Source organism: Myotis nattereri, assembly GCF_964212035.1.
Source record: "Myotis nattereri genome assembly, chromosome: 18".
Classification (NCBI taxonomy): Eukaryota; Metazoa; Chordata; class Mammalia; order Chiroptera; family Vespertilionidae; genus Myotis; species Myotis nattereri.
In genome coordinates this window covers 15,731,927-15,751,380 of record NC_138093.1, presented here as the reverse complement: position 1 = coordinate 15,751,380, position 19,454 = coordinate 15,731,927, and the positions used below count along the sequence as shown (strand labels likewise).

The window sequence follows — 19,454 nt, the reverse complement described above, 5'->3', positions numbered from 1 at the left end:
TTTCCTTTCTCCTTTCTTTCTTCCTCTTTCTTTCTTTCTTCTTCTTCCTTCCTTCCTTTCTTTCTTTCTTCTTTTAAAAAATATATGTTTATTGCTTTCAGAGAGGAAGGGAGAGGGAGATAGAAACATCAATGATGATCGGCTGCCTCCTGCACGCCCTCTACTGATCGGCTGCCTCCTGCACGACCCCATCACGTGCCCAGAGCAAAATCACACCTGACCTCCGGGTGCATAGGTGGATGCTCCACCACTGAGCCACCCGGTGGGGTGGTTTCTTCCGTTGAAGCTGCCCACGGAGGCGGGGAGCTCTTCCTCTCAGGATCCCTTCCCACGCCCGTGGGAAACGCGTTTCCGGCACGAAGTCAGAGGCTCGTTTGCTCTCATTTTGCTTTTTCCAATATGTTTTCCCATAATCCCTGGCATGCGTTCTCACACTGACTTGAAAGTAGGCTGAACACCTCTGCCCAGGGAATGAAAGCTTGGATTTTATCATCAGTATTTTTTGTTCAGGGGGGAGGGAGTATGACGTCACGGGAGCTGTGTGGCCTTGGGCAAGTGAACTCCGAGTCCCCGCGACAACAACTGCCTCTCAAGACAGTAAGAGGTCCAATGAGACGGGCAGAGCTGCTGTGGGACGTACAAAGGGCCACGGAAGGCTGGTGAGCGTGGCTCATTTTCCTTCTGGGGGCCCTTTCCTTAGGCCCGGCCCCTCGTGCCCCCAGACTATAAACCGCCTCCCTCTCGGAGGCTGCTGCTCTGCCTGGCACGTCCCCTTGCCCGCAGGAATCCTCGTGTTTGACTCTCAGCGGAGTGTAAGTCCCCTGAGGACACTGAAGGTGTTGTCTTGTTCACGTCCTCTCGCCAACCTGAGCAGAGTCTGGCACAAAGGGACATTATCTGGGCGTCTGCAGCCAGTCCTGCTCCCTTCTGGTGCCTCCCTAGCTTCTGCTCCCCGAGATGGCACCACCCTCAGACCGGGCCCACAGGCAGAAGGTGCCCAGGAGGTAGAAGGTGCTGGGAAACGGCTGTGGGAGGAAGGGGGGGAGCCCCCCAAGTGGGTGAGTGTTGCTTATGTCACAGCCTCTGCCCACAGACGACACTAATGTGTACCCGGGTGCTCTGAAGGCCGCATCCTGTCCCCCTGGAGCTGGAGGCGGGGGGGGGGCGGGGGGGGGCAGGGGGTGAGTCTGGGCAGCCGTGAACATGAGGATGCTGGTGACTGTGCAACGTTTGTGTGTCTGTCCCTCGGAACACAGGGTGACGCCCACCAACAAAGACACCACGGCAGACAAGAGTAGAAACAACTAGTGTATTGATTTGAGAAGAGAAGGGGTGCAGACGGGGGATGGGGAGCCAAGGGGATCTTTAGTGTTTGCCAAAAACGACTGCACACCCTCCACCCCTTCTCACCGTCCTCCTCTGGGTGGGGCCCACAGGCTCTCACCGTTTCTAGGGAGCCTCCCTTTCCCTTCTCCTTGCACCCACTTGACCCTGACCTCCAGTGACCAGCAGACCCCACTCCGACTCTACAGCTGGGTGGCAGCAGGCTCAGGCTAACCCTTCGTCCCCCTTCCTGTACCGCTCACCTCATTCCCATCTCTTGTCTCATAAAATACAAGAAAAGCAAGCGCAGCTGGGACTTGGGAGAATCAAGTCACCTGGGGCTGGGGGCGGGCGTGGGACTCAGCCAGGTAACGAGGATGGGAGCCAGCCCAGGGCCTGGGAAGGCGGCACAGAAGACTGCACAGCTGCCTCTCAGGCTCCATGTTCCCGGGGCCCCGGGGTGGGGGCTGCAGGCAGGCAGGAAAGCAGAAACTCGGCTCTGTAAAAGCACCCCTCTCCCCTGGCTCCTGGAGGAGCCTTCTTTGGTTTTAAGGCAGATATGGAGTTTCCTGAAAGCTGGGAAAATGCAGGACAAACAGAGATAAATGCTAAATATATTTTTTTTTTGGTTGTGTTCTTCCTTCAGTATAAAACCACTGTAGAAAATAACTTCTCTTAGAAAAAAAAAACAAAACACAGAAGAAAAAAACCCAAGGGGTATTTTTCTTTGGCTTCAAGGCCCCGCCCATGAGGTGCAGGGGTGGGGTGGGCACGAGGTGAGGAGGAAGCCGGAGGCCTGGGTCCCCCGCTCGCTCGGCCTGGCAGGTCCCAGATTACATGATGCTGCAGTTCTGGGCAGCCTAGGAGGGGAGAGAGGAGAAGTGTGAGCGGCAGTGCAGGGCCCTTCCCTCCCGCCTAACCCTCGGCCCGCCCCGCCCTCCAGCCTGGGGCTCAGACAGGAGGGGCAGGATGCGGGAGTGACTGTGGAGGACCTTGGGCGGCGGTGGGGGGGCTCCCACTCCCCCGGGCTGCGGAAGAGAAGGCTCTGCCCCCACAGGCCCACCTTGTCCTAACCCTCAAGGACCGCGGTCCTCTGTGGGTGGGGTGCGGCGACAAAGAGACAACTCACCTGGGTCCGGGGACTGGAGTTGCCCAGGAGGTAGGAGCGGCCGACCAGGTTGTCCCCGAAGCCGCCACCCCCACTGCCCCCCACACTGCGGTAGCTGCGAGTGACTGTGACACTGGAGGCAGAAGAGCCAGAGGAGATGGATCCGCCCACCTGGGCTCCCGAGCCGCTGGCGGGCGCCTTATCGGCAGGCTGCCCGCACGTCCCGCACAGCACAGTGCGCGAGCGCAGGTTGTACTCAGCGGGGTCCCCCGAGCTGCTGCAGTGGGTTCCCTGAGGAGGGAGACAAGGCTCAGGGGCTCAGGCGAGTTTGGGACTGACTGCTTAGGCCTAACCACCAGTTCCACCAGGGCTCCTGCGGGCTGGCAGCCACCAGGCAGGAAGGTGGGGTTCTGTCCTCAAGGGGCCAGAGGGCAGGCCATAGGGCCTGAGAGGCTGGGCTGGGGGGGCGGGGGGGGGGAGGCATGGAAAGGGAGGAGGACCTGGAAGACCTGGGGACAAGGCAGTGCAGTGTGGCTTTGCCTGTCCCAGCTACTCTAAGCTTAAGAGGGACAGGAGAGAGAGGGCAAGCTTGGAGGGCGGCAGGCATGCAAAGTCAATCGGAGAGGGTGGGAACGAGAGAGAATGTTCTGGCAAGAAAATGGGGAAGAAAGGACATGCATGCAACAGAAATGGGGGAGAGAGGCAGGGCTGGGAGCCCCGCGTCTGTCCTCCCATCCCCTTCCCAAGAGACAAATCCAGACCCTTGTCCACTGCTCCCATGGGAATACTCCATGGCATCAGCGTTCCCACTCCCTTCTTTACCAGAGTAGGGCACCCAGACACCTGGGTCCCCTGTTCAAGGTATAGGGAGGAGAGAGAAGAAAAGCCAGGGCAGCAAGTGAAGTTCCAAAACATTCTTTAATGAAGTGATTTTTGGCATGGGGGAGGGAGGCCAGGGAGAGGCTGCCCCGGGCCTGGCTGGCTGCCCCAGTGTGGGCGTGGCCTCAGCGGCGGCTGCCACTCACGTGGTGGTGATGGAGCATGTCATCCCCGTCCTCATCGTCGTCGTCATCAACCACAGTCACTGAGCGCACCAGCTTGCGCATGGCGACCTCCTGTCAGGTACATGGGACCAGGCCCAAGAGTTAGGGGTGGGGCCGGGGAAGGGGTGTGCGGTGTAGCCACCCACAGGGACCACCTAAGAACCTTTCTTGTGCTCTGCCCTTTGTCCAGCCTGTTGCTTATTTGTCTCTCCCCATCCCCCCAAACCCCCGGGGGGTGGGGGCGGTAGGTGGGGGGGCGGCGGGTTGGAGCTAAGGAGCTGGTTTCTACCCCAGAGAAACACTGTCAAACGGCCTGGGTAGGAATGTGGTTCTGCCTTTAACAATCCTCCTCGCCATCTAACTTCTACCACGCAGGCTGAGGGAGGGGCATCTTTTGGTTTGCCACTGGGTGGAGAGCTTAGGGCCTGGGGCTGCACCATAGAGATAGAGAGATAGAAGAAAGTGACCCTGAATTGGCTTCCTTGGCAAAGGGCTCTCAACTGTGCCTGGGGAGTCCCCTGGGATGTGGCCGCCAGGGGAGCCTGGCACAGGACGAGGGCGGGGGCGGCACACTCACCTCCCCGTTGGAGTTGATGAGCGCCGTGCGCAGGCTGTTCCCACAGCCCCAGGTGTTCTGCGCCTTCCACACCAAGTCGGTCGGGGGGCTATGGGTGGCCCCTGCTCCTGCAGCCCAGATCTGGAGGGAGAATGAGAGAAGGGCGCTCACTCCAGCGCACCCAGCCTGAGGCCAACCAGCCCCCGTCCCAGAGTCCAAACACCCTGCCACTCACCGTCACCACCTGCCCAGCCTTCAGGGTGAACTTCGGTGGGAAGCGGTAGGTCAGCAAGGGATCATCTCCATTCTGGCGCTTGATCTGCCAGTTGCCCAGGGACTGGTCCTGCCGGGCAGGGGAGAGGAAGGTGGGGGATGCTCATCCAGGCTCCTGGATTTACATGGCTCAAGGGCCCCACAGGCACACGTGGAGGCCTCTCCCTCCAGCTCCCCACACTGCCCTCCCCTCAAGGCTAACAGCTGCAACCTGTGGGCACTTTACTTTCACCTTCTCCACAACTCAGAGTTAGGGACTATTGCTCCATTTTACAGATGCGGAGACTGATGCTCGTAGGTCTAGAACTAGAGCCTGGGGGAGACACACACACACTCACTGGGCCTGCCTCTCTCCATCCGCCATGCCTTCACCTCGCCCTAGTCCCTCACACCCAGCCTGGGCGCCTACCTCGTTAGACTTGTTGCGCAGCCGCACGAACTTGCCTTCCTCGTCCACCTCCTCCACGGCCACGCGGCCGCTGGTGCGCGCGTGCTGCGAGAAGCTGCTGCGGCTCTCAGCCGACTCCAGCTTGCGCTTCTTGGTGACGCTGCCCCCGCCCTGTGTCTGGGACGAGTGAGAGGAGGCACGGCCACGGCTGCGCTGCGAGGTGGGGCTGGGGGACAGGCGTAGCCTGGGGAGCGGGAGACAGAGTTGGGGGCCTCGTCAAGGCCAGTCACAGGCCAGAGTGGCTGCGAGCACCTCCCCGACCCCTGCCCGACCCACCTCTCCTCCTCGCCCTCCAGGAGCTTGCGGTAGGCGTGGATCTCCATGTCCAGCGCCAGCTTGATGTCCAGCAGCTCCTGGTACTCGTCCAGTTGCTGCTGCATCCTCGCCCGCATCTCTGCCATCTCGCGCTCCTTCTCGGCCAGCAGCCGGCGGCTGGTGTCCCGCTCCCGGGACAGCGAGTCCTCCAGGTCCCGCAGCTTCGCCTCCTTGGCTGCCAGCTGGGTGAGAAAGGCAGGGAGCTGGTGAGCTCCCAAGGACCCCGAGGATGGGGAGGCAAGGGGCGGGGGACACCCAGCCACACTCCCCGGGAACTCCAGGCTCCCGTAAGAGACTATCATGGCTCTCACATGGCCTGGGCTGGCGACCCGGAAGCCCTTCCCAGCATCTCACTGAAGTCCCTCATTCTCAAGGTAGAACCTATTTCTTCCTGTCACAAATGGCACAGACACCTAGAGTAATACTGATGCCTTTGTTTGTTAATCCTCACCTGAGGATATTTTTCCAATTGATTTTTAGAGAGACTGGAAGGGAGGGGGAGAGAGGGAGAGAGGAAGAAAGAGAGAGAGAGAGAGAGAGAGAGAGAGAGAGAGAGAGAGAGAGAGAGGAAGAGAGAGAGAAACATCAATGTGAGAGAGACACATCGATTTGTTGCCTCCCGCACGCACCCTCACTGGGCTGGGGATTGCAACCCAGGTATGAGCCCTTTACCAGGAATTGAACCCGAGACCCTTTGGTGCACGGGCTAACGCTCTAACCACTGAGAGCACCGGCCAGAGTGATATCTCATGTGCACGCGGTCCCCATTTTCAATGGGAAACCATGGCTCTGAGAAGTGAAGGTCATACAGGTGAGATAGGAGGTGGTCCAGGAACAGGTCATCTCACTCCAAATGCTATGCCCTGTCTCAGTCTGTGGTCCTGGGAGCCTGTTCTGTCCCTGACCTCCACCCCTCCTCAGGAAGCCCCTGGACTTCCACCCTCCGTCCTGGCCCTGCCCAGACGCCTGGCCGAGGGGGGAGGGGCCGCACCTGCTTCTGCAGCTGGCTGAGCTGGGCTGAGAGGCTGTCGATGCGGATGCGGGACTGCTGCAGCTCCTCGTGGGCGGCCCCCATCAGGTTGCTGTTCCTCTCGGCTGACTGCCTGGCGTTATCCAGCTGGAAGGGAGGACCAGGGTTAGGGCGACGGGATGGGAGGGAGGGAGGACCTGGGAAGGGCACCCGGACTGCAGCCACAGGTCCCGGGCACCCTGAGTCACCCCCCCCCCCCATCCACCCGGTCCCCTGTGGGACATGCCAGGGTGGGGGGGTAGGGCTGTGGGCAGAGGCAGCACCTTGGCAGAATAGGTCTTCTCCAGCTCCTTCTTGTACTGCTCCACCTGCTCCTCATGTTGGGCCCGCAGGTCCTGCAGGGCATCCGACAGCCGGCTCTCAAACTCCCGCTGCTTCCCATTGTCGATCTCCACCAGCCGGGTCTCGTGGCGGCGCTTGGTCTCGCGCAGCTCCTGGAGGGTTAGACACCGAAATCAAAATGAGAACTAGGTCCCTGGAGGCTAAGACCCAGGTGACCAAGCTCCCGCCCCAGTCCTAACCGGGTGAGTCACTGTCAGCCCCACTTTAACCTGGGAGCTGGGTGATGGCCACCCCAACCCCTCCCAACCCCCCATCCCCACTAGTGCAAGGGAGGCAGGCAGGTGAGCTCCACACACAGCTGATCTTCCAGCCCCAGCTCTGGTGTCTGTCACACCCAGCCCCGATCCCCGGTCCCCGGCCCGAGGGCACAATGCCCACCTCGCTGTAGATGTTCTTCTGGAAGTCCAGTTCCTCCTTCAGGGTCTGCAGCCTGTTCTCAGCATCCACCCGCCGCAGCATCTCATCCTGAAGTTGCTTCTTGGCCTCACCCAGGGCTGCCTCGAGCTGGAGGAAGGGGGCAGGTGTCAGGGAGCTGGCTGGGGAGTGGGCTGTTCCAGGGCATCCCTCCATGTGTGTGAAACAGGTCCCAGGGAGTGAGAGCCTTGAAGGCCCACAGAGGTGATGAAATCTCCTCACTCAGAGCAACTACTCTGGGTAGGTACTTGATAAGAAATAAGAGACAGCACCTCCCCCTCTGGCATCACACAGCAATAGCTATAAAGGAGATGTGTCCCAGATCTAGAGGGAACAGGAGAGAAGGAACCAAAGTGTGGGGTCAGGGCTGGGGTCAGGGTGGAATGATGGGAGAGGTGGCTGGGCCGGCAGTGTGAGCAGGGAAGCACCTTTGTTAGAGTTTCATCTCAGGAAGCTCAGGCTGGCCAGTGCAGCTGGAAGGGCTAGGGGCAGGGTAGAGCTGGAAGAGGAGGCCGGGGAGGAGAATGGCCCAGTCTTGGTTTTATAATCAGCCAGCACCTCCCCTTCTCTCCCTGGTGTACTGTGGTGCTAGGGCCTGGGAGGGGAGAGAGTCCTGGACAGAATCTTGGCAACTGACGAGTGCAGGCCCTGCTCTGAGCAGATGCGGCTGAAACTGACAAGAAGCCAGCTTTTTAAATAGTTTCCTAGATTGTACCCTGAGAGATTAGAGGAAGAAATAGAAAGCAGTGTTTTGAAAGTAAGGACCAGCCCTGGCGGGGTAGCTCAATTAGTTAGAGCTTCGTTCAGATACACCGAGGTTCAATCCCTAGTCAAGACACACACAGGAAACAGCCAGTGAAGGCATAAATAAGTGGAACAAGTCAATGTTTCTCTCTCTCCCTCAAATCAATCAATAAAATTTTTTTAAAAAAGAAAAGGAAGTAGCCCTAGCTGGTTTGGCTCAGTGGATAGAGCGTCAGCCGGCAGACTGAAGGGTCCTGAGTTCAATTCTGGTCAAGGGTACATGCCTGGGTTTTGGGCTCGATGCCCACTGTGGGGTGTGCAGGAGGCAGCTGAGCAATGATTCTCTTTCATCATTGATGTTTGTATCTCTCTTTCCCTCTCCTTCCTCTCTGAAGTCAATAAAAATATATATTTTTAAAAAATAAAGTGGCCGGAGCCGGTTTGGCTCAGTGGATAGAGCATCAACCTGTGGACTGAAGGGTCCCGGGTTCGATTCTAGTCAAGGGCACATGCCCAGGTTGCGAGCTCGATCCCCAGGGTGGGGTGTGCAGGAGGCAGTCGATCAATGGCTCTCTCTCATCATTGATGTTTATATCTCTCTCTCCCTCTCCCTTCCTCTCTGAAATCAATAAAAATGTATTTAAAAATAAATAAACTAACGATTAAAATTCTGTGGCACACCAAAAAAAATCTTATTAAAAAAATAAAAAGAGCCCTAACCGGTTTGGCTCTTCCACAAAATACCAACTTCTGCGCACGGGCCACGAAGTTTCAATTGCACTGTACGTGCGCGCCCTCACGTGGTATTTTGTGGAAGAGCCACACTCAAGGGGCCAAAGAGCCGCATGTGGCTCGCGAGCCGCAGTTTGCCGACCACGGGTCTAAGAGGTTGCAGCTCTTTATAAGGAGGCCAAACCAGGAGGAAATCCAAGGCCAAGCACAGTTCATTGCCACGTTAAATGGGAATGCTTTATGGAATATTTTAAATTCACTCTGCCAGATACCATGGGCAGCAGAGAGAGGACATATGGCCAGGACGGGGCGAAATGATGCTAGGATAGGGGCATGGCTCTGAGGCCGGGACAGGTCAGACCAGCCACCTCCAGAGAGCAACTGGGACAGAAGAACGAGTGTGCGAGTGTGCGTCTGTTTGGGGTGGGGGGAGAGCAGGGGTCGGGGGGTCATGGGCAGGCCCGGAGCGTGGTCTCACCTTGGCCACTTGCCCCCGCAGGTCGTGCAGCTCGCTCTCCAGCGTGCGCTTCTCGCTCAGAGCAGTGCTCAGCGCAGCCTCCTTGGAGTTGAGCAGCGCCTCCAGGTCCTTGAGGCGGGCCTGGGCGGCCATCAGGTCTCCCTCCTTTTTGCTGTTGCTAAGGAAGCAAGGAAGAATGGGTTTAAGGGGAGGAGTCTGTGTCCCTAGAGAGCGCCAGGTTCCCTAGAGAGAGAGAAGTCACTCCCTCCCCGCCACCAGAGGTCAGCTGTGGGGCCTGGCTCTGCTATCCCTCCAATGGCCAGCAGAGGGCATCCTGGGATTTGGTTTGGTGGCATCTGCCTGCCTGTGGGGCTGGACTCCCACGTCCACCAAAGTCCCCCAAACCCCTTCCCTGCTTCTCCACCCTTCCCATGACTCAGTGTGCAGGAACGTGCCTGGGGCCAAGGGCAAAGCCGGATCCCGTGAGATGAATGCACATGCTTTTCCCTTTCTCCCCTCCTTCCCAAAGAAACAGACCCACCTTTGTCTCCCACCCCTTCCCACACTGGGGCCTTAACCTTCTCCTCCCTGACTCCACCCACCTTTCATCCAGCCGAGCCTTCCCCCCAGCAGGGACCCAGACTCCCAGCCCTGCGGTCAGTGCATCCCTAATGGTTCCCCGTTTGAGCGCTAAAGGTGTTAGTCACCCTCCTCTAGTCCCTTTTACACTCTGGGGGCTGTGGAGTAAGCCTGGTTAGAACTCAGGGAGGCCTGGGATGAGGACAACCAGGCGTGGTATGAACCCTTCCCTTTCTCAGACTCAGCCTGGCTCCCGTGATCTGGGCAGAGCACGGGGCTTCCAGCCTCCCTCCTTCTGGGCCTCCTCAGAGCCTGAGAGAATGCTGATCCCCATGTGTCGACCATGAGCCTCGGCATCTGGCTCCAGATATGACCTCCCCACTCCTCACAGCAGGTGAAGCTTCAGCTAGAACCGAGCACACAGGCTGCCTCTGCCCCCACCCCCCACCCCTGCTCCCCTTTCTGGGCCCCTGGTGATTTTTGCTGGATAGTGAACTGGAAAAATAGAGGGGTCCTCTTTTCTTAAAAACCCCTGGGGAATCCAGGAACTCTCCAGATGTTCTGCCCTTTCACCAATGTCTGCTGAAAGAAAGGTTCGGATGCAGGGGGTGGGGGCGAGCCAGAGGGCCGGGTCCCAGCTGCCATCTGTAACACATCAGGCCTTCAGCACAAACCACCACAGCAGATGGAAAAAAGAAAACCCAACGTCGGCAGGGGGAAAATATTCGATCCTGGAAAGGGAAAAAGCGGCCCTGCCAACATTTTTCTCCGGCCACAAAAGCGCTAAGCTCCACAACAATCCACTGTGGAGCAGGAGGGAGAGGCCAGACTGGAGGCCGCGCTGGAGGGAGAGGCCAAGACCCAGGCAGCATTCTGCCGCCTTCGCAGATTCAAACAGGAGTCACTTCCTCTTCCACTGGGCTCCTCTGGGAGGGGACAGGGTGACGTCCAGACAGGCCCATCCAGACAGGCCCGGGAAGGATGTGAGCCCCTGGGGGGAGCACCCCCAGCCTGCATGCTTGCTCCTGTCGAGGCCTCTGGCCACACCTCACAACAAGCTGTTGAATGCCACAGCGTCTGTCTCCTGTGAAAGGAGGCCCTCCCAGAACTGGAGGAGGTCTCCCCTCCTCCGTCTCAGCCTGAAAAGCTAAAAATAAAGTCAAAACCCAGCTCAGGTTTTGGCCGCCATCCGGCCCAGCCCCTGGCTGGGAGCACAGCCCCAACTTTCCATGACTTCAGAACTTTTCCGAAGCCGAGGCAGCTGCAGGGGGAGGAGGGAGAAAGAAGAAAAACCGCTGGTAAAGTGAAGACGCAGCAGACAGAATCCGAGGGCCTTGACCAGACTCCAAGGCTGGCTGGGGCTTCCCAGAAGCGGCCTCTCTACCCTGCGGGCCAACAGCTGCCGCTGGCCGTACTGAGGGCTCTCAGGGTGCAGGGAACTAGAAGGAGTTTAGAGTGGGTTCAGCTCAACCCCCTCCTTTTACAGAAAAGGAAACTGGGGCACAGAGGAGGAAGGCAAAGGCCCATTGTCAAGCCCTGCAAGCCGCCGCAGGGACAGGCTCACAGGAGGGCTCCCCCTCACTGCTTCCTAAGCCCTAGGCCCAGGGAGAGTGGAGCTGGCGGGAGGGGGAGGGCTCCACCCAGCCAGGTCGCCTGAGCTGGGGAAGCCGGAAAGAGCGATGCCTGCAGAAGGCATCTCAAGGGCATCTCTTCCCTAGTCCTGCTTCCTGACCTCAGACTCCAGGCTCTAGTTCTTCTTGGAAATGCCCTCCTGGTGGCAGACCTGACCCCGGAGAGCAGAGGTACAGAGCCCCTGGCAGCTTACAGGTGAACAACTACGAGAATTTTCCCTTCCGTCTAACCTCTTCCCTTCCTACTGCTCCCAAAGGCAGGGTGGTTAGAGTCACAGTAATATCATAACAGCAAACACATATCGAGCTGATTACGTGCCAGGAGCTGCTCTCAATCTTTCACTGTTAACCCAATCTTCACCTGGCAGGCCACGGTAGATGCTACTACTGTCTGATGGAGGAAACTGAGGCACAGAGAGCGGAGTCCCGGGTCTGAGCAAGTCAGTTCACCCTTGGTGGCTGTGCTGCTTCAGCACCTGCCACAAAATAATGGCCCCCATGAAATTAAGGGGCTATTTCCCGTGCCCTCCTGGAGAATTAGATGATCGCCCGAACCACGTGCCATTGAAGGACCACGCCACACCCTGCAGACGAGGAGAACCATGAGCAGAGAGGGAACTGAGGAAGGGCCGCTGCGGTTTTCTCCGCTGGGCTCGGGGAGCTCCCATCGGCGGGGAAGAAGCCACTATCACTCATGCCTCATGACTCAGAGCCCGGGAGCTCTGTGGTTAGGAGCCACACGCACTCCCTCCTCCCCAGGGCTGCCCGCCCACCCGCCCCCGAAGCCATGTCCTAGCTAGTTGGGGTCTTCAGATCCAGTCCAGACCCCAAGCAGGCACTGGCCAGGGGCTCGGCCCCAGAGCAGTGGGGCTGCCTGTGCTGGAGTCCTCTGGGGGTTGGCAGTGGGAGAACTGGGCACGTGCTGTGCTGTCCCACACTGGTTGGCAGGGGGACAGGGTGGGGCAGGCCAGGGGAGCTGGGAAGGGTGGGAACCAGGGGCTCTTGCAGTGACTCATCCTCAGGCAGACAATACCCAGGCAGGGGTCGGGAAATCCTCTAGTGCTCACAGGGGAGATCCTGGCTCTGCCCAGTGTCCTGCCCCAGGCCCCATGGCATGCCAGTGCAGGGGCGACGCTCTCCCTCGCATCCGCCAGGCTCCCCAAGCACAGGAGTGGCTCCATCCCAGGGGTCTCGTGAAGCGAGAAGGGCTGGGCAGCCTGTTGCTGACTCTTCCCACAGCTGGCAAATCTGACCTTGGACGGAGGGAGGAGAGAGTGGTAGAGCGGGCAGGGGAGCAGGAGGGAGAGCATGAGGTAGAAGGGAGAGCCGAGAGCGGGCGGCCTGGCCCACGGCGGGGGGCCACGAGGCTGAGGCTGGCCAGGCCTCTGCGGGTGGGACTCCGGGCTGCGGTGGGGGAAGAAAGGAGCCCAGCACAGCTAAGGGGCTGGGTGGGCACGGGGCCCAGTGTGACCCACCCGCTGAGTCACCCTCTTCAGCAGAGCTCGGATGCCAGATATGGAAGCCGGGCCTGCCGCAGGCCTGTTTGGGCCTGGTTGCTGGGAGCAACTTGCTAGGCCCCGAGGGAGGGCCCCCATTTCCTCCCCTGGGCTGAGGGGAGCAGAGACAAGGGCTGGGACTAAAATAAGAAGTGGGAGGCCCCACCTCAGCCCCTCAGCCTCACCAGCCAATGGAGTTCCCCATGATGGAAGGGAGACCCTGGAGAAGTGGGGAGAGGAGAGGCAGGGTAGGGGGGCAAAGGTCTCAAAGACCCTGGGCATTTCCTGTCTCACAGGAAAGGGCGCCCCCTGTGGCTGGGCAGGGCGTGCTGGCCCTCCTGGCTTAGGAGCAGCTCTCTCCTGCCCGCCCAGGTGTCTAAACCTTGTGTCCAGGCTGACTTCTACCCCAAGCCTGCCTGCCCCTTCCTCCTCCTCCTCCCTTTGTCCCAGCAACCCCTCCCACTGAACACCCCCCCTTCCCTTCCTCCATCTATCTATCCAAATCCAGCCCCAACCTGAGCCCGCCTTAACCATGCTGATGCCCCAGCGCCCCCACCCCCATCCTCTTCCCAAATGTGTTCAGCTGTTGTTATACCTATTGGTTGATTCTCTTTCCACTTACACTGCATCTCTGGGCTTTTTCTGTATGTCCCCTGATGCCCTGACACTAGGGGGTTCACACAGACGCTCAAGGCTTCTAGACCAGTGGTTCTCAACCTCCTTAATGCTGCGACCCTTTAATACAGTTCCTCATGTTGTGGTGACCCCCAACCATAAAATTATTTTCGTTGCTACTGTTAAATTCATAACTGTAATTTTGCTACTGTTATGAATCGTCCTGTACATATCTAACATGCAGGATGTATTTTCATTGTTACAAATTGAACATAATGAAAGCATAGTGATTAATCACAAAAACAATATGTAATTATAGATGTGTTTTCCGATGGTCTTAGGCGACCCCTGTGAAAGGGTCGTTCGACCCCCAAAGGGGTTGTGACCCACAGGTTGAGAACCGCTGTCCTAGAGGGACCTTCTCCCGGGCCAACTCCTGCATTCTTACAGACAGGAAACGAAGGCCTAGAAAGGGGGAGGCTCAGACACTAAAAACCTGTCCACCCGGTCGCCTGAGGACACTCACAGCACAGACGGAACACAGACAATGGCATCATGCATGCAGGGGGCGCAGAGACACCCAGGAGGGAGACAGGCCAGTGAAACAGCCCTCAAACGCCCGCCGCACACCGTGTGCAAAGCCACGAGGGTGGCATCCTCCCTCCAGAGGAACCACTGCTTGGTTTGGTGGCTGGCCTGTGGTCTGGCCTCACTTTCGGGGAACCGCAGGGTGTGGGAAGGCTGGGACATCTGGCCTCCCCACTCTGGGGAGGAGGCCTTAAATAGAGGAACTGAGGGGAAGGTGCTCCAGGGACAGAGAAGCCCCTGGAGGCTTCCTCCAACCCCACCCTGTGAGTCCCAAATGTCTTTGACACCCAGGAAAGTGTATGGTAGGCCCTCCGGGAGGGCCCCCTCACTCCTGACGCCCCACACGGGCACATGCACCCACAGCAGGCACAGCTCTGCTCCCACATGCCTCTCTCTTGGGTGTCACACCCGCCACACATGCTCGGTGTCTGAGGCCCATCAGATCTCCTTCCAGGGCCGCCAGGCTCCAGCTGTCCTGCCCCCAAACAAAGCTGGCTCTGAATTCCAGAGGGAGGGCTGCGATGAGGGAACCAGTGCTGAGAAGGGGAGTAGGAGGCCTGCTGACATGTTCAGACACTGGGCCTGGCAGGGGGCCCAGCCTGAGTCACAGCTGCTGAGGATACAACGTGGCTCTGTGCAGAGGCAGGAGAAGCCTGCAGCCAGGGGCCAGGGCACGGGGGTCCTGGGCGGCAGGAGGCTGGCTTCCTGACCCACCGCTCCCGCAGGGTCCCCTGCCAAACTCCACTGGCCTTCTTCCTGGCCTTTCTCTACAGAAACCATTCCTGTGTTGTCACAGAAATGCAGGGGTGAGGTCTGGGAACAGACGAGAAGTGGGGCATGGAGGGAGGAGGGATGGCCTAGGAAGAGATAGAACATCTTGGGGAGTGGGAGGGAGGGAGGCCACTGGCCAAAGGTAGGGACAGTTAGGAGATCCCCACAAGAAGGTGCCTTGGCAGTCCCTTCTTAGGACATGTTAACCCTCCATCCGCCTTGGCCAGTGTGGCTCAGTTGGCTGGGGAGTTGTCCAGTATACTGAAAGGTCGCTGGTTCGATTCCTGTCAGGGCGCATACCAAGGTTGCGGGTGGATCTCTGCTTGGGGCACATATGGGAGGCAGCAGATCAATATGTTTCTCACATTGATGTTTCTCTCTCCCTCCCTCTCTCTTTCTCTCTCTTTCAAAATCAATAAAAACATATCTTCAGGTAAGGATTTAAAACAAACAAGCCCCATCTGGTGGCTCATGGTAATTAGCCCTGACAACAATGGGAGGGGTGGGAGCAGCACCCCAAGATCAAGAAAGGAGGTGGGGGCTGGCGCCATCTGATTTTCCAGATGACCTAACCAAAAAAAAAAAAAAAAAAAAAAAAGAGGTGGGGTAGGACCTAGGAGTTCTGGTCACACTGCATTCCAGCTCCAGCCTAGGGAGATGCAGCTCTCTCCAGACCCAGCAGAGGGAGGCAGCGTGAGTGCTTCGGGAGGAAGGGGGACTTGGCAATCCCAAACTGCCTCCTCTCCACTGCCCAGAACTGGGCCCCTCAGAATGAAGGGCCTCTCGCTCCCCTGGGCCAGCCTGGAAAGAACTCATCAGTCCTATTCCCTTCCATGTGTCTCCCATCAGATCAGACTCATCCCTCTTGCTGCCACTCAGCAAAAACAGCCATGGTCGTTCTCAAAAACGGCGACCCCTCCACCTTTTCTATGGCTGGAGAAGCTCAGGGTCTCCCCTCCACTCTCTACTCTACTCTCTGCGGTGACTCAGCTCCTCTGCTGGGCCTGGGATCCCAGCCAGAATTATTCCTGTTCCACAGGCAGGACTCAGGCTTCCTCTCCCGCTAAGGGTCGGGGAGCACCCCCTCCAGCCCTGTCTCCTTCCCAAACTATACCTTCCCTGTTGAACGACTGTTTAGGGCCAAGGCCTCACAGCCCAGCCTCCGGTTGGGGGAGCCAAAAATGGGTACAGGACGGGTAGAAGGTGGGCCCTCAAGGTCACCCTGCAGCTCCCTCTGGCTTAGACACACAATGTCTACTCCTGGGCAGCTTGAAGGTGACAGCCCTGCCTTTCCCAGGGCCTCCCGCCTCCCCTCAACACACGTCAATGGGACTCTCCGTCTCCTTCTGCATGATACAGCCCTTTCCGCTGTCCCGAAGGGAGAGGCACTGAAAACGGAGTATCCTTCCCCACTAGCGATAAAAACAAAGCACAAGCCAAGAGTGTAATGTCATCACTAACCCATTTTCTTTGGGAAGAAAGAGGCACGTATTTTTAATTCCACAGATTGTAGGAAATATTTCTACCGAGAATAGCACTGGCCATTCATTCTGTTTGATTTTAATATTTACAGCTTGGGATTTAGAAGGCTGTTTTCTCACTTTGTGGGTCATTGCACTACTTTGAAACCTGAGGGATCTCTGGAGACCTGCTCTCACCCCTTCTTTTATAGCCAAGGAAATCCAGAGAAGGGAGGTGATTGCTCAAGGGCGCACCGCAATTTAGTGACAGGGCACCGAGGGCCGGGGCTGCTGCAACTCCCTCACACACTGTTGTTGGTGGACCCCCATGCCTCTTGTTAAGGGCTGAGACTGCAACCTCCCCAGAGACAGCTCCGAGAAGATTCGAGCTCGGCCTGTGTCACCTTCAGTACAAAGGGGGCTAGGCGGTATGAACTGGATCAACTGTTCTAGTGTGCGGGCCTCTGAGCCAGACCCGGTCTTGGCCGCTACAGCTGCTAGAGGTGGTCAGGGGCTGGGGGGGGGGGGGGGGAGCAGAAGGCACAGTTGGTAGGTGAAGGCCTCTCCTACCAGTTGTTCCCCCAGCTGTCTCTGGCTTCAGCCCTGACACTGAGCTACTTGAATCACTGGGGGTGGGATTGGGAGTGGGGGCAATGGCCACATCCCAAACAAGAGTAAGTCTCAGACTCCTGAAGGGCAGGGCAAGTGCCAACCAAAGGCATCGATTGTGGGAAGGCAATCAGGGGCCCTGAATTATTGTCTCTGGTTTCTCCTCAGCCCCAGGGTTTAGCTGTATCTTCCTTTGCTTTGAATCAGAATGTGGGGGTGGGGGGTGGGGAAGAGGGGTGAGGACTGGGGCCCAGGTATACTCAAAGGCCTCCATGAAAAGGGCACATCCTGCCCGGCCATCGTGGCTCAGTGGTTGAGCATCATCCTATGAACCGGGAGGTCACGGTCTGATTCCCAATCAGGGCACATGCCCGGGTTGGGTTGTGGGCTCAATCTCCAGTGGGGGGCATGCAGGAGGCAGCCATCAATGATTCCCTCCCATCATTGATGTTTCTATCTCTCTCTTCCTCTCTGCTGAAATATATATATAGTTGTTGTTTTTTTAAGGGCATATCCTTCCTCAGATCCAGGTAGACAATTCCCATGACAAGTCCCAAAACAGAAATCATTAGCCTCCTGATCCATGGCCTGGCAAGGTAGGTCCTGGGTCATTCAGGCTGGGGCAAAGGCTGTTATTAAGTGTTAACAGGCTCTGACATAAGAGAACCAAGATGGCGGTGTAGGTAAATGCCACCTCCCACAACCACATCAAAATTACAACTAAAATACAGAACAATCATCATTCAGAACCACCTGAAAGCTGGCTGAATGGAAGCCCTACAACTAGGGAAACGAAGAAGAAAGCACATTGATACTGAAGCTTTGCAGACCAGAACGGAGTGGCAAGAAACATTCGAAGTGATGAATAGCAAGGACCTACAACCAAGATTACTCTACCCAGCAAAGCTATCATTTAGACCTGAAGGTCAGATAAAGAGCTTCACAGACAAGAAAAAGCTAAAGGAGTTCTACAGGTTGTTCTTTTAAGAAGAGGAAGAAGAAAGAAGAAGGAAGAAGAAGAAAAGGAAAAAAATATGAACAATAAAATGCAATAAATACAAATCTATCAACAATTGAATCTAAAAATAAATGAACAAGAAATCTAATGAACAAAATAAACTGATAAATAAAATAAGAATCAGAGGCATGGAAACATGGAACAGACTGACGAATCTCAGAGGGAAGGGGGTTGGGTGTTGGGAAGAGATTAACCAAAGACCTATATACATACATGCATTACCTATGGACACATAGACAATAGGATGGTGAAGGCCTGGGGCGGAACGGGAACCGGGCGGAGGGGGACCATAGGGGGGAAAGAGGGATATCTGTAATACTCTCAATAAAGTGCTAACAGGCCCTGGCAGAATAGCAGAGCATTGAGGTCCCAGAGCAAAATCTCCAGACTCCACCCCTTCCACCCTCCTGACCCTCCATCCTGTTCCCTAAGCTGGACGAATACGGTTTAATGGTATGATCACTCAACTAGAAGTCAGAACTGGACTTGTGCTCAAGCCCTAACGTGTCACTCCCTTGCTCTGTGACGTGGAACCTCTCTGGCCTGTGCTATGCTTATCCTGATGACAGCTCTGATGACCATGCGCCTACACTTCCCTGCCTGTCCCTACTGAGGTGGGCAATCCAGGAAGTTGTCAAGTGCACATGCCTCATCTGGATGGAAGTAGCACTTCTGCTTTGTGGGCCTGGGATATCCCCACTTCTGACTCAGCCTTCCTCCTCCAGTTCCGCCTGGGAAGGCACAGACCCCAGCACTGTGTCCTGCACCCAAGCTCATAATTCTAGAACCACTTGTGCACACTGTCTGCCCGGAGCCCTGGTTCCAGACCACCACCAGAGGTCCTAAGGAAGAAGGCAGGAAAGGATCCCAGGATGTTGTGGGGAGTAGGGAGCAGGAGGTTGGGATGGAGATGCAGACATTCAGGCCCCCATCCCTCCCTTGAAGACATCTGCTGTCTCTGCCCGGTCTCCCGCAGTCTCTTGTAAAGCCACCAGGGTGGGAGGGAGGGGGGCAGCATATGAGTCATCTACCCAGCTGTCCTGCCTGGGGTGGGGCCCAGCTCCAAGTCTGGACCCCAGGCAGGCCTTCCCTGATGCTTTCAATCTCATTCTCCCTGGACTTAGGCTCCAGAATAGAAAGGATGCGTGTATCCACGCGTGTATGTGTGTAGATGGGAAGGAGGAGAGGAGTGTTTCCGCTTGGAGCCTACAACCCAACTCAACAAGAGAGCCTGGGTGTGACCCACAGGATCTTACTGGTGGCTCTGCATCCCAGCCCAACGCCTGACCCTGAACTCCGAGCTCTAATTAAACATTAAACCAGACAACACCTCTTTAGGCTTTAGTGGGAGGAGTTAGGACAATGCCTTTCCTCCTCTACCAAATCTTCATTCGACTCTTCTCTACCTCCCCCTGAGCACAGCAGACACAACAGGGTGCAACGAATCCTAGCTCCTCCCACTGGGGGACATAGAAGGGATTGTCACCCCATTCTGAGCCCCCTTTGTCTCCACCCTGCTGTCCATCAGCTGGGGATCCAGATGTGCAAACCCACCCCCCTTTTCCGGAAGCCCCGCCAGGATCAGCGGGGGAGAAGAGAGTCAGGTGGCTAAATATAACAAGTCCACACGCCACCCCCACCCCTGCCCCACGTGTGCACACCTCCCTCTGGTGTCCGGGGCCTGGACAGCTGCACCAGGAGGCAGAGGATACAGGCTGGTGTTGCCGGGTTAGCATGAGACCATCAACTCCACCAGTCCCATCTCCTGAGCAGTGTCTACCCCAGGAAAAAAAAGTCTGCAAAAACGCCCTTCACGGGGATTTGCAACGGGGGCTTTGGTGGTTGAGTGGGCAGAACACTCACATTCTCCAGGACTCGTGTTTCTCCTGCTAACTAAACAGT

At 57.2% G+C, this 19,454-nt stretch overlaps 1 protein-coding gene across 3 annotated transcripts in view; it reads right to left on the bottom strand.

Annotated features, from left to right (window-relative positions):
- Positions 1-1,295: 1,295 nt before the first annotated feature.
- The window catches only part of LMNA (lamin A/C), a 46,073-nt gene continuing 27,914 nt past the window's right edge, over positions 1,296-19,454 (bottom strand). The window contains exons 2-12 of one of the 3 annotated variants that reach the window (XM_081112237.1): positions 8,807-8,963; positions 6,817-6,942; positions 6,360-6,530; positions 6,058-6,183; positions 5,028-5,248; positions 4,713-4,935; positions 4,266-4,373; positions 4,052-4,171; positions 3,457-3,546; positions 2,453-2,722; positions 1,296-2,183 (exon numbers count right to left, since the gene is read on the bottom strand). In XM_081112237.1, the coding sequence (XP_080968363.1) occupies positions 2,157-2,183; positions 2,453-2,722; positions 3,457-3,546; positions 4,052-4,171; positions 4,266-4,373; positions 4,713-4,935; positions 5,028-5,248; positions 6,058-6,183; positions 6,360-6,530; positions 6,817-6,942; positions 8,807-8,963 (1,639 nt within the window). In that variant the 3' untranslated portion in view covers positions 1,296-2,156. Of the gene's footprint in view, positions 2,184-2,452; positions 2,723-3,330; positions 3,547-4,051; positions 4,172-4,265; positions 4,374-4,712; positions 4,936-5,027; positions 5,249-6,057; positions 6,184-6,359; positions 6,531-6,816; positions 6,943-8,806; positions 8,964-19,454 lie in introns of those variants that run through there. The other 2 variants (XM_081112238.1, XM_081112239.1) reach the window with 2 other exon arrangements.